A 14,980-nucleotide genomic window follows, 5' to 3' on the forward strand; every position below is an offset into this window, starting at 1 on the left:
AAACCACTGCATCTCTTTCCACACTTGCTTTGCAAAGGCACATTCCAGAAGGAGGTGGTCAACCATCTCTTCCTCACCATAGCCATCCTGAGGGTGGAGGCAGAGAGAGTCTGGGCATGAAGGGAGGATCCTTCTCACCACCAGCCAAGCTACGTCTAGGTGCTTGTGTGAAAGCTCTAGCAATGAGGCATTCTGCCAAATGACTTTGGCAGTCTGCTTCGGCAACCATCGACAGGATCCACCATGTCCTTTTCCTGCAAGGCCTTAAGGACATTCCGTGCAGACCACAGCCTGATGGATTTGTGATCAAGGTGAATTGCTAGACTGAAGCAGATGTGGACCAAGTACAGAGCCAACTATTGAGCAGGCTGAGCAATTACCTGCACTCCAAGAATCACATTCACATCAACTTTGCAATATGGAGAAATGCATGCGAAGAGACATCCAGTATCAAACACCTTCAAAGCACTGCATGATAATACACTAACACATCACATTTGTGGGCCCTGCTGGCTGCAAAGAAATTTCATCTTTGAAATGCACAGATGTACCTATGCATCACAGGTCGCAAAATCTCAACTTGAAGCTTCCAATGTGCACGAACAAGTTAAAGGCGACAAGGAAGAAAAAAATTCCCATGCTTACATTTATAACTTGTGTGTAAAACAAACCAAAGCACCAGTACATGTCTAGTACAAAATATCTCCCTTTGTAGCTTGCTTGTCTGAATACTGAAGCAAAAATAAAAACTTACTTGGAGTTGTTTTCTATGTCTTGTTGAAGTTGTGAAGCAAGTTTTTGGTTTCGTTCTTTTTCAGTTTCTAAAAGCTCCATTAAAGACTACATTAAATGAAAAGATTTAAGGAAACACTTCAAAATGAATTCCAATATACATTAGGTAAAAAGAAACGATTCATTATTATCCAAGTAGAGTGTTAGAACACAGTGGTGCAAGGACAAATGGATGGTTAGCTGGGGTTTGGCCTCTCCTTTACATTATGGATGTGTTTAGCACTGAGAGGGAATAGCCTACAGCAGTGGACAAGTTGCTGGCAGCATGATGGGAGAAATCCACATCCATTTCCTAGCATATGGGTTGAAGATTCATCTTTTCTTTTCCATATTATCAAATCTATCTTTCAAACTATATATAAGTACAATTTTTTTTTTTTACTTAAACCATGTACAGCAAAAAAAAACTTATCACTGGACTTATTTGCCAGTATATTAAAGCACTAATTATAACCAGTTTCACATGGCATTAGGTCAAGCACAAGCCTAGAGTTTTTACATCACATTTCTTAAGTAGTGTCATCAAGGAAAATAAATACATTCTCATCCAGCCTAATTCCATGCTGAGAAATCATATTTACTCAGAGTTAGGTTTAGAGACTTCACAAGCTAACTGGGAATTTTGGCTAGTTATTTGAGAGAAGATCTTTCCCACCAATGCCTAAACTGTGCTTTAAAGGTACATCTCAGAGGGAAAATCAAGATGTTCCAACACATAGCCTAAAGTTTGAAACACTCACCCATAAAATATCTCCCACCATACACAGGTGAAACTTAGACAATTACAGTGACCCTTTATACACAATATCATATATACACATTTAAATTTTCCCTTTTACTTACAGTAATTTCAGTCCGTAATGCTTCAGCTTCCTCTTTCATTTGTTCCAGAGTCTCACGCAGCTGATCAGTTTCATACGCTTTAAATTCCACAACCTCCTGCAGATTATCATAAGTGTCTTGGAGTGACCGCTTCTCTTCCAGAACTTTCTCATGCTCCAGGCTAGTATTGAGAAAGAAGTTGTGTATTAGATCAGAACCCCATCTTTACATTTCCATGCCACCATTAGTAGGGAGATAAACGAGGGGCAATATTAACACAGTTAAACTGATCAGTATGAAATTGTTGGTTTGAGGTAGAATCTAATGACAAAAATCCACACTTCCATTGGCAGGGCTTCAGATTAAATAAAGTTAAAGAAACCTCCAGCTTACCTTACTGCCCCTCTCGCAAACTAAAATCAGAATCTTTTCATGTTGAGCACCACTTGGAGGAAGCTAATCACAGATTGTACTCTGGGTGGGAGACTTCGATGACCAAAGTGGCTCAAGCTCAATAATGCTACTACCTATTGAGCTGGCTAAGTCCTGAAGGGCATAGCTCCCAGACTGGGCCTGCATCATGTGTTGCTTCAGTTAGCATCAGACTCTTGAAAGGCACATCTCTCTCTGAAGCCAAGTTTCTTTGTATCAATTACAGTATGAAGGTCTTGATATTATTACAGTGCTTTTCATTAATACTGCAGATGATCAAAGGCAAACCACATGATTCAAGGGTTTAAAATACACAAAAAAATCACATACCTCATCAAATGGTGCTTTGGGGGGGTTTGGAAAGAATAAAAGAAAAATTGAAGTGGGGAGCAACATAATAAAGAAGTAAATAGCTCATCTGGAAAGTCATTAGTAAAAATGACTACAGATTGTAGAAATTTCATCTGGGTTAAAAGACATTGAATTGTAATCCTCTAAAGATGAAGAATAGCTCTTCAATTCAACTATAACAGCTTGTGGTAACGAGATAATGTTGGTGAAACTATCAGCATTTGCAGTCATTACTCCTTTGAAAATGACTGCACCTTCTGAAGTTCATAAATGCTCAGTTAAATGTGGAAATCCAGAAGTCGCTGTCAGTGATTCTAAACTTCCCCATAGGATGTGCTGTAGAGATCCCAACAGACTGTAATCAATTAGGAATCACCAAACTGAGAACGTGCCCCTTCACATTATAATATTGCTTTTAAAAATCCTCCAAAAGTTACATCTTATTAACAATTTGTATTTATATTAACACCTTAAAATGCCCCAAGGCACTTCACATGGGCAGTTTGACACTGAGCCACATAAGGGGATATTAAGGCAGATGATCAAAATCTTGGTCAAAAAGGTAGGTTTTAAGAGCAACCTAAAAAATGAGAGAGCGAGACAGGCAGAGATGTTTGAGAGCGATAGAGGCAGAGAGGTTTAAGAGAGAAAATCCCAGAGCTCGGGGCCTTACCAGCTGAAGGCATGGCCACCAATGGTGCAGCTATTAAAATTAAGGGTACTCAAGGTGCCAGTGTTAGAGGAGCACAGATATCTGAGGGCTGTAGGGCTGAAGATGTTTAGAGATAGCGAGGGGTGAGGCGATGGAGGGATTTGAAAACAAGGATGAAAATTTTAAAAATCAAGGTGTTATTTAACCAGGAGCTAATGTAGGTCAGTGAGCACCAGGGGTAATAGGTGAATGGGATGTGGTTGAATTAGGACAAAGGCAGCATTTGGATGACCAGGAGTACATTAGAATAATCAAGTCTAGAGATAACAACAGAATAAATGAGGATTTCAGTAGCTGATGAGCTGAGGCAGGGGCAGATTTGGGCAATGCAACAGAGGTGGAAATAGGCGGTCGCAATGATGGTGTGGATGTGTGGTTGGAAACTCACCTCAGGGTCTAATATGACACCAAGGTTACAAACAGTCCGGTTCAGCCTCAGCCTGTTGCCAGGAAGAGGGTTGGAGTTGGTGGCTGGGGAGCAAAGTCTGTGGTGAGGGACCGAAGACAATGACTTTGGTTTTCCCAATGTTTAATTGGAGGAAATTTCTGCTCATCCAGTACTGGATGTTGGACCAGTAGTCTGACAATTTAGAGATAACGACAGGGTTGAGAGAGGCGGTGGTGAGGTAGAGTTGGGTGTCGTCAATTTCCATATGCATGCTATGTTTTTGGTTGATGTTGCCAAGGGACAGCATGTAGATGCTAAAGAATGGGCAAAGGATAGATCCTTGAGGGACAGAGTTAACTGTGCAAGAGCAGGAAGAGAAGCCATTGTAGATGAGCTCTGGCTAGGATTAGATAGGCAAGAATTGAACTAAGTTCACAATGACTGTGGAGGAGCATTGGAAGAGGATGGCATGGTCAACCATTTCAAAGGCTGCAGACATGTCAAGATGGGGAAGGTTTACCGTTGCCAGTCACAATGGATGTCTGTTATGACTTTGTTAAGAGCCAAGAGCTGTTTTGCTACTGTGGAGGGGCAGAAACCTGATTCGAGGGATTTAATCATGGAGTTCTGGGAAAGATGGGAATGCATGCATGGTTAATGAGGTGTAACAGGGTTTTAAATGTCACACTAAGTCATAACTACTGCTGAAAAATCTCCCTGGCCTGGATAACCAATTCTATATTTATGTAAAGTTAATCTTTCCATTGTAGAAATTTGTGTTTTTTTTTAAATAATAAAACTGTTTTAAGAAAATTTGATATTTCCAACTCTAATGTGCATGTCCCAAACATTTATTTTGCTCCCTGTGAAATTTAATAAAAGGTGATGGATAACCAGAGCATTTTACTTCCTGGTCTGCTGTGATTGGCTGCTTCCCTGCTTGATGACACCACTGATCTCTTGACTTGGCGGCAGATTCAAACTAATGTTGAGAAAGGTGAAGTTCACGCCAGAGATTGCTAGATCTTTGTGAGCAACTTTACTCAAGGTCAGCTGTGAGCACCATTGCTATGCTGCTGACCACAAAAAGATAGCGTATAAAAACTGACCCACATTAGTACGCATGTCATAAACTGTACCTGATTTTATCCAGCTGTAACTGGATGTTGATGAACTGCGCAGAAAGTTGACTGTGCTCTGCATCTTGTTTAATTCTGTAGGAACTATATTCCTCCTTTACAGCTGTAAGCTCCTTATCAGCTGAATGCAGCACAACACGCAAGTCACTTACTTCACTCTGTAATACTGTTAAAACGGAAAGCAGCTGGCGTCATCGGTTCTAAAGTTGTGAATCAGCTTATATTTTGAAACCAAAACAAAATTACTGTAAAAAGAGGTGACTAAGAAATAGGATCAATATTGATTCAACAACTTCTTAAAATGGTATAGTTTCAACACTTGTGTTGCATGATTCACCATTCAATAGATCAGGCTAGCAAGAAAAAAAAAATCAGGTAAATTCAGTAATCCCAACAGGGAACAAGACTCAAAGGAAGTACTGGTCAAAGAATCAGCACTATAGTGTTATAGCCCTATCTACGAACCAACTTTCCCAAGTGCAACTCCCAATAGCAGGGTAGCATCACTGAATTTACCCACAGAATGGTGGGATAAATAACCAGAACATTGAAGTGCAAGTTGCATTGCCGCTTTAAAATGCAATGGTCAGACCTTACTCATGTTTTTAGATCTTCAAAATAATAGAATGCTCAGACAGACATTTTTGAGTAGAAATCAGATTATACCCCAGTTACACGACATTCATATAATGGTTCAAATATTAGAAATTCCAGTTTGCAACTGCACGTCAGAACTGAACAGGCATAGTTGCATAGATGCATTTAAGGGGAAGCTAGATCATGAGGAAGAAAGGAATAGCAAAGGATATGCTGATAGGGTTAGTTGAAGTAGGTTTGGAGGAGGCTTCCGTGAAGCATAAATACCAGCATAGAACAGATGGGCTGAATAGCCTGCTTCTGTGCTGTACAGTCTATGTCAATTGGTGTTTGGCCGCTGTCTGGCCAGCACCAGGCTGCATTAATGCTTTGGCTGCAACTGGGATCAAGCCAAGATGGCAATGGACTCGGGCATCTATAGAAATAATGAGGTACATGATCACTACAGGCATTTTAAAATTTTGCTCAATTATGGAACACTAGAGTATAAATTAAAGCTAACACCTAACCTGGAGTTTAGAACCTTTAAGACAAATATTAACACACACAGCTTTACACTGTTGCAACAAATTAAGTATATATTTCACCTACTATCATTTTTATTCTGACAATCCTGCAGTTCTTTCTCAAGAAATTTATTCTTCTTAATGAGCTCCTGTTGGTCTTTGTTCCTATCATGTCGTTCAGATACGATGAGCTAAGAGCATTTGGACAAATAAAGTTTTACTGATGTGAATTACAAAGTTTTTCTTCAATAAAATTAAAACTGCAATTATATACTTACTCATATCAGCAAGTATCTGTGTGTTTTAAAGAAAAAATGTACACAAGAGAAAGGACTCCTCCCACTCCAAAACCAAAGAGAGATGCTGAGCTACCAGGGTTTCCTGACAAGTCTTGAGAATCTGAACCATTGCAACAAGTTGCAGTTTAAATACTATTGGACATTTACGTGCTAATCAAAGGGGGGGGGGGGCTCCAAACATTTCTTCCATGAGTCAACAATGTATGTGCATTTTCTCCAATTCAGTATATTGCACTGTCCTCCACAAACAGACCAAATGAAGGTTAGGTAACAGCTTGCCCGACACCTCCATACATTTTGCGAGCAAAAGCCCGACTTGCCTGTGGGCCATTATTTTAACTCCCCACTCAAGCTGCACAGTCTCTGACCTCTTGTACTGTTCCAACCAGGTTTAATGCTCATCTGAGAACCCAAACAAAATAAAAGTAAGTCAACCTCATGGGCGTCAAGTCCCATCATAGTTTCTACTCCCGCCCCCCCCCCCAACTCTCAACGTTCTGACAAAGGGTATGTGTATACTAAGTGAACTTGCCACACTTCCCAAACATCACATCCACCTCATAACCCAACACATGCTTTTTTAAAAACAAAAGGTCCTAATGTATGAAAGTTCATGCAGACCCACTGCATTACAACAACATTGTCTGTTTCCATTTCAGACCTGCTGCATCCGTCACCATACATGTGAAAATTGACCCCATATCTTCAGATATCACCTCTGCAGGTAAGAAAAAAGGGGGTCAAAGACAGATCCTTGGGAATCAAGAGATGACAGCGTGAGAGCAGAAGAAATCATTTCTAGAGATATTCTGACTACTACAGGATAGGTAAGAATGGAACCAAGCAAGCACAGTCTCAATGAATTGGGCAATGGAGGAGCGGTGTTGGAGGATGATGATATGGTTTACCATATCAAAGGATCAGGATACCACAGTCACAGTCAAGGAGGGTGTCATTTGTGACTGACTTTGGGGCTACTTCAGTGCTGCGGCAACAAACCTGACCAAAGAGATTCTAATATGGAGTTCTGGGAACAACAGGCATGGATCTGGGATGTGGCAACATTCAAGGACTTGAAGATAGATTACAGTTAGCGCAGCAGTTTGCCAAGACAATAGAGTAGAGGGCATTTTTTTTTTTGAGGGGGTGATGACAGCAGTTTTGAAAGGGAAGAGGTACCCGTGATGAAGAAACTAATTATATTATCAGCTAGCATGGGGGCCAGGAAATGAAGTTGGATGGGAATTGGGGAGGAACAGCAGAGGCAGATGGTCTTAACCTTCATGACAATGAGCTCCTCACACATGTTGGAAAGGAGGGGGAAAAGGAGAGAGAGTGTTTAAGGATTGTAGCTGGTAGTGGAGAAAAATAAGGGTTATTTTTGCTTGCCAGGATAATCCTGGACTAGTGAGCAGTTTTAGCAGAGGACAGTGAGGCTGAAGAGAGCTTGATATGATCGAATTAAATCTGGTAAATGGATGGCCAAACAAGTTTTGTGCCAAATATGCTTAAATTTGTGCCCCTTGGACTTGAGGAATCAGAGTCAAGGCCATAGTGGAAGACAGGCAAGGATGAGCACAAGTAATGGGTTTACTGGGGAAAAGGGCATCAAAGGTGGAGGAGAGGGAGTAGTTGGGCAGACAGCTGCAGATGTAGTATTGTGGAAAATGGAGGGCCAAATGTTAGGTCATTTTAAAAAAAGCGTACTTGTAACTTGGAGAAAGTTTTTCCTGAGATGATGAATCTGAAGGAAGTGGGATCAGAAGGGGATTGGGAAATGCAAGTGGTGCGGGATACAAGGAAATAGTCAAAGATGGCCTAATGGGTGATTGAGACTATGGGAATAGAGAGACCATGCAAGAATGCAAGGATGAGGACAGCAATGGATAGGGGTAGGGGAGTTTTTACATGGAGGGCATGGTTAAGAGAGGCCAAAAAAATTCTCTGCTCTGTATCAAAAATGCATTCTTCATACTTTTATATAATAGCTTTTCATTAATAAACATATACATGGAACTTACGTTTTAAATGAAGCTACCACAGGATACATAACTACAAAAGATCTGAAAGATTTACATTTTAAGCAGGGGTCTAAACATTGTCTACCTCATTCATTTGAGCAGAATGATGTTCCAGTTTGTCGATGTTTTGTTGAAGTTTTACATTTTTGCTCTCTGCTTCATCCAACTTTGCCTGGAGATTAGTCAATTGCTCCTAAAACAAGAGCAAAGCCAGCTTCAGTTTGCTGATGTATCATTTCTAGGCATAATAAAAACATTTAAAAATATCTAATTTTCAAATTATATTGCATAAACAGAATAAGATTATCTACACAGCACGAGTCCATTCAGCTCACCAGGCCCTTGTCACATCTTGAAAGAAGCGTGACAGGAGGATATTGAATTCTTCTTGGAACCTCAAATACAGGTGGGCAGTGGGAGGTAAAGAGAAGAGAGAACACTGTATACTGAAAATTCTCTATCCAATACTATCCTTTAAACACACAAGTAATGCTGTGGATGTCGAAGTCATATATCACTTGAATCTAAAGGGTGCATCAGTTACTCACCTTTAATTTCACATTGCAAAGAGCAGATGTTACAGCTGTTGATACTTTACCAGCCACGTGTTCACTTTGTCCTATTTCTTAGTTCTTTAAAAAAATGTTATTTTTCACATATTTATCTGCTCCCCTTGAGTATTATTGATTCCAATTCTACCACAAGCACTGGTGGGGCATTCCTGAGTACCCTAATTACCTTATCTAAAACTTTTAGAATTTGCAACACTTGTAACAGAGCTCCCTGAAACATTCTCTGCTCCTATGCAAGACAGGGAGGTAACAGTTTATACAACCTGTGCTCATCAACTGTCAAAGGAGATACCTGTGCACAGAATATGAATTTATTCTGCCTATGAGATGACAGGGTATGAGCGATCCTAACAAAAACAGATTTTCATGGTTGCTGGTGTCTGATCTTCTGGCCCAAGAAAAGTGCCAAGTATGTGTTGGGAACACCCCTAAAGTATTTATATGAACTGTCAGCACATTGTTGTGCAAGGTTAGTTGATTTCAGTGAGGGTACATTCAACACACTGTTGGTAGCACACTTGCCCGAAGGAAGTTAATTTTGGATTAAAGCTCCACTCTATGGCTTGAACATGTAATTTATGACACTGAAGTGCAGTACCAACAGATTGCTGGATTTTTGGATGAGACAGCTTTCAGACAAGACATTAAACAAAGTCCTTGTCTGTCATGGCACGATTTGAAAAGCAGGGCATTCTCCTGGTGTCATGGTCAACATTTGTCCCTCAGCCTATGCCACCAAAGACAGATTGACTGGTCATTCATCTCATTTGCTGTTTGGGGGACTTGACCATACACAAATTGGCTGCAGTGTTTGCCTACATAACAAAATTACTGCACTCCAAAAGTTAATTCATTGGTAGTGAAGCGTCTTGGGACAAACCAAGAATGTCTTAAAGCGTGATATAAATGCAAGTTCTCTCTTTCATATCCAACTACCACGACACTACTTTTCCTATTCTACACAACCATTTTAAACAGAAAGATCCATCACAAAAATAAACTTATTTGGACACAAGCAATGACTGAACTGTGCTATGCACCAGAAGTTATTAATAGAGGAAACAGTTTTCCAATATAAAAGTATGTAGTTTTTTTTTTAAACAAGGCATTGGAATTATTAATTGACTCATCCAACTTCCCCCTCCACCCCCCAAAAAAAAAATTGGTTATTTCTTCTTTTACTGGCAACGTTGGGCATCAAAGTCAGAAAAAGACAACTCAGTTAACATGATAGCTAGAGAGTGTGCAAATTGGCTGCTGCATCTGTCTGCATAATAACCATTTGCTATGAAGTACTTTGGGACATTCTGAAGACAGGAAAGGCAATATATAACAGTAAATTTGTCTTTCTTCTATCAGCAAGCATCGCTCATTGCAGCAGTACAGATTAGTATCATTTCCCATCCTGCATTCGAGCTAGCATTCTAAATTTAGCATCAGGTGGGACTTAGTAATACTGGCCTCTATCGAGAAGAGGGGGGGAAAAAATTACCTAAACACTAACCTGCACCATTTGAAGCTCTTCAGCAATTGCTTCATAAGCCTGTTCATTCATTTCAGGTGGCAAAGGCTCATTCATAATATCACCTTCCTGAGTCCCTGGCTCCACCTCTACACAGACACCAGGCGTTCCTTCAGAACTCATTCGCAGAATCATTCGCGAGCGTAGATTGTAAACAGACTTTGTTGGAGTGGTCATATTCTAATGCATCATAAAATAGGTATTAGTCTAATCTTGCAAAGTGAATGGTATTCATCCAGATGCAAGCACAGTGAGACAGTACGGAAGAGAGAAACAGCTGGTTCAGAAAAGCATAACTGTATTGGCCAAAGCTGGGTGCTCTTTGTTTTGCAAGATCAAGGCTGCTAACAATAAATTAAGGATCACCAAGTCATACACCATCCCGATTTGGATATATATCGCCATTCCTTCATCATACTGAGTCAAGATCCTAGAATTCCCCACTTAACACTACAGGAGTACCTTCACCACATAGACTGCAGTGGTTCAAGAAGACAGTTCGCTACCTTCGCAAGGGTAACCAAGGACAAACAATAAAGTCTAGCAACGCCCATAGACAAAAAAATATTTTTAAAAAAAATTATTGCACTGAATCATTATGCTCAAAAACTCGTTTTACTTCTAAATTCCTTCAACACAAAAAAAAGATGCTTTCAAGGGCCTAACAATAAAAAAAAAAATTGTTCTTAAATGGTGTTTACACAAACAAAATTTAATTGACAGGTGGTGGCATGGTGCATTCATTGGCCACTTAAAAGATGACAGTATCAGCTCATGTTGCAAGGATAGTTTTTTTCAACAGGATTCAGCAGTGACCGGCACTATTTGCTTCCATTGCAATCTCCTTGCCTCTTGGAGAATGGTACTAAATTCCACAGGCATCCAAAATAAAGCGTTTTTGCTAAAATGGTGTAAACGGATGACGGAATCAAGTATTTAAGTCTCCAGTGAAATCAGTTATTTTTCAACAAACCTTACTTGAATCTGTCGTATTTAAAAATCGACCATTAATTCAGTAAAGAAGTTTTCAATAAATATGTACCTTGATTGTCTCAGCGTGCATCTTATTTAGCTGGGAGACCTCCTGACGTGTGTGAGCTTTTGTTGCCTCCAAAATATTTTCTAAATGTTGGTTGGCCTTTTGAAGGGTGTGGACCTCTGATTCCAACTCCATTTGTTTCTTCCTAGTTGTCATACCAAAGCTCAGTTTATATAAACATCAGTCACAACACAAAATCAGCATTAAGAGTTTTTGACAAGGAGTTTACAAATTAGCCTCAACTTCAGTATTTCATCACAACATAGTTTCCTCCCATGCAAATTATGATAATCTGTTTTCATAAGTTTTGCAAACAGAGAGTCTGGTGAAAATTAAGCTTCATGGGATATTTATGTAGGGGGCATTAAAAATGGTAAGGATAAATTGGTTCCTAGAACTCTTAAGGAGCCAACAAAGATTTCTGTATCGCTGCACCTTCAAATTGTAATGAAGAGATAACATGTAAAATTTTAGTAAATTCTAGCTGTCTTGACCAGATTGTCAAAGCTCACATAGTGCACGAACAGACAGCTGTAGTTAAGATATTGAGTGACACGGCATAGGCTTTAATTAGAAGCACAACTCCATAAACGCAGCTTTTCCACGAAGGTGGTGGAAGGTTCGTGCCAAGCACTTTTTTAAAAAAAAGATCTACAGCTATGCAAGTAACTGGACTACAGGATATTGGTTATTTGCTTACATTTTCAGAAACCAGGATGAGCATGGAAGAGTAGGAGCAAAAAAAAAAGATTATTGCTGGTCACAGATTAAGCACTTTAAAAAAGTGCTTGCATTATAACCCACAAGGCACATGGTCTTGTTCTGATTTTAAGTATTGGAATTGTTGCATGATATTTATTTTTTTAAATGTTGGCTGCAAGAAACATTCATCTCAAAATATACAACAGACAGGAAGTCACAACTCTTATACTGCTGAAATCTAAAAACCTAGAGGTGTCATTTGAATAAATCGTGTTCAATCCCCCCACCAACTTGATTTCTACTTCAGGCAAATGTACTCTAGACATATATAAAGAAGCAACTATAGGGTCAGCATTTTACCAATATTCTCAGTGTCAACAGTTTAGTTTCACGGGAGCTGAAGCAAACCTGCCCTTACAATGCTCCCAACTCATAAAAGAAAATGTACAGACCCACTAACAAAATATCTACAGTTATGACAGATGGCTCTTTGTTAGTTGGTAGAAGTTTTCAAACAACGTGTACTTATTGACTTACTTGGTGAGCTCCTGAAACTCCTCATATTCCTGCTTTACAGATGAAAAGTCACTCTGTGCTTGTAGAAGTCGAGCTTTAAGTCTTTCTTGTGATACCGCAGAGATATTTTCAACTTTGACGGGTGACTGGTACAAGGCCTGACCTTATAAATGAAGGAGTGACAATGCATTATCTTGCATATTACAATTCAATGGAACAGCGCACCAGATATTAGTGTTAAATCAGGAACAGTAAAAAGAATACAAGTATGGCCATTGAGAATACTGACTGAATTAATTCTACTTAAAATATACTGTTAGTGCATACAGTCATTTCTCAGGCAGCAGCTTTATTGAGCAAACTGACCTTGCATGGTAAATTACTAAAGTTGGATTAAAAGAATATTTACCTCCAGTATTTTTCTCTGAGGCAGAGGCTTCCAAAAATGCCTTTTCCAGTTCTGCTGCCATGCGTAAATTTACTTCCTTAGCACGTTTCACACTCTCCAATGAGTTTAGGTACTTGCTTTCTTCCCGCAGTGTGCGATTCTCCATTGCGTAACTGGCAACCCGAGGGTCTTGTTCAATCTAGTAGCACAAGACATGATAAATTCCTATAAGGAACTTTATGTGAATTACAAAGTATACAGCACAGAAACTGACCATTCAGCTCAACTAGTCTATGTCAGCATTTATGCTCCACATGAGCCTTCTCCCAACTCATTTCATCTAACCTCATCTACATATTCTTCTATTCCTTTCTTCCTCGTGTGTTTACATAGCTTCCCCTTAAAGACATCTATGCTATTTGTTTCAACTACTCCACATGATAAGCAAGTTCCACATTCTAACCACTCTAAATTCTTGATTGGATTTATTAGTGACTATGCATGGTTATGACCTCCCAAGTGCAAGCTTTCTCTAAAATTATGACAGGGTTGACATAAAGAGCTCGATTAGGTCACACGTCAGCCGTTCTTGAGAAAAAGAACTGCAGCTTGTTCAATCTTTCCTGATAATTATAACTTCTTAGTGCTGAGTTTTTTTAAAGGATGTAACTAGTAGGATAGATAAAGTATATTTGGATTTCCAAAAGGCATTTGATAAGGTGTCACACAAAAGGTTAATACACAAGATAAGGGCTCAAGGAGTTTCAGGCAATATATTAGCATGGATAGAGGACTGGTTGATAAAAGGGCATTTTCAAGCTGGCAACTGTAACTGGTGGAGTGCTGCAAAGATCAGTTAGGGGCCTCAGCTACTTACAATCTATATTAATGACTTAGACGAAAAGACAGTGTACTTTATCTAAGTTTGCTGACGTTACAAAACTAGGTGGGAATGCAAGCTGTGGCAGAGGAGACAAGAAGGATGCAAAGAGATAGACAAGTTGAGTGAGTGGGTAACAAGGTGTAAGATGGAGTATAATGTGGTTGACTCAAAGGCCCTCTGAAATGACCTAGCAAACTACTCAAACCGCCTCAAAGTCTAAAGAAAGGAATAAAACCAGACGGACCACCCAGCATCAACCTAGGCACAGGAAATGACAATGGCAAACCCAGCCCTGTCGACCCTGCCAAGTCCTCCTTACTAAAATCTGGAGCCAGTGCCAAAATTGAGAGAGCTGTCCCACAGACAAGTCAAGCAACAGCTGGACACAGTCATACTCACGGAATCATACCTTGCAGATAATGTCCCAGACACCACCATCACCATCCCTGGTTATGTCCTGTTCCACCAGCAGGACAGACCCAGAGGTGGCAGAACAGTGTTTTAGTCATTGAGTCATAGAGTTATACAGCACAGAAACAGGCCCTTCGGCCCCTCATGTCTGTACCGGCCATACAGCACCCAACTATTCTAATCCCATATTCCTGCACTTGGCCCGTAGCCCTGGATGCTATGGCGTTTCAAGTGGTCATCTAAATACTTCTTAAATGTTATGAGGACTCCTGCCTTCACCACCTCTTCAGGCAGTACGTTCCAGATTCCAACCACCCTCTGGGTGAAAAAATGTTTCCTCAAATTTCCCCTAAACCTCCCACCCCTTACCCTAAACCTATGCCCCCTGGTTCTTGACCCCTCCACTAAGGGAAAAAGTTTCCTCCTATCCAACCTATCAATGCCCCTCATAATCTTGTACCCCTCAGCCATCTCTGCTCCAAGGAAAACAACCCTAGCCTTTTCAATCTCTCTTCATAGCTGAAATGCTCCAGCCCAGGCAACATCCTGGTGAATCTCCTCTGCACCCTTTCTAGTGCAATAACATCCTTCCTATAGTGTGGTGACCAGAACTGTACACAGTACTCCAGCTGTGGCCTAACTAGCATTTTATACAACTCCATCATAACCTCCCTGCTCTTATATTCTATGTCTCAGCTAATAAAGGCAAGTATCCCATATGCCTTCCTCACCATCTTATCTACCTGTGCTGCTGCCTTCAGTGATCTATGGCCAAGTACACCAAGGTCCCTCTGAACTTCTGTACTTCCTAGGGTCCTACCATCCATTGTGTATTCCCTTGCCTTGTTAGTCCTCCCAAAATGCTTCACCTCACACTTCTCAGGATTA

The 14,980-nt window shown here is 40.2% G+C and overlaps 1 protein-coding gene across 3 annotated transcripts in view; it reads right to left on the reverse strand.

The window, feature by feature from the left end:
- kif15 (kinesin family member 15) overlaps positions 1–14,980 on the reverse strand; it is an 81,045-nt gene that overhangs the window by 30,988 nt on the left and 35,077 nt on the right. For all 3 annotated transcript variants that reach the window (XM_068054417.1, XM_068054415.1, XM_068054418.1), the window contains 9 exons: positions 12,820–12,997; positions 12,432–12,573; positions 11,196–11,337; positions 10,136–10,333; positions 8,145–8,252; positions 5,825–5,930; positions 4,637–4,802; positions 1,636–1,795; positions 755–840 (listed from right to left, as the gene is read on the reverse strand). In XM_068054417.1, coding sequence (XP_067910518.1) covers positions 755–840; positions 1,636–1,795; positions 4,637–4,802; positions 5,825–5,930; positions 8,145–8,252; positions 10,136–10,333; positions 11,196–11,337; positions 12,432–12,573; positions 12,820–12,997 — 1,286 coding nt within the window. The remainder of the gene's footprint in view (positions 1–754; positions 841–1,635; positions 1,796–4,636; positions 4,803–5,824; positions 5,931–8,144; positions 8,253–10,135; positions 10,334–11,195; positions 11,338–12,431; positions 12,574–12,819; positions 12,998–14,980) is intronic.

Source organism: Heterodontus francisci, chromosome 2 (genome assembly GCF_036365525.1).
Source record: "Heterodontus francisci isolate sHetFra1 chromosome 2, sHetFra1.hap1, whole genome shotgun sequence".
NCBI classification, from domain to species: Eukaryota; Metazoa; Chordata; class Chondrichthyes; order Heterodontiformes; family Heterodontidae; genus Heterodontus; species Heterodontus francisci.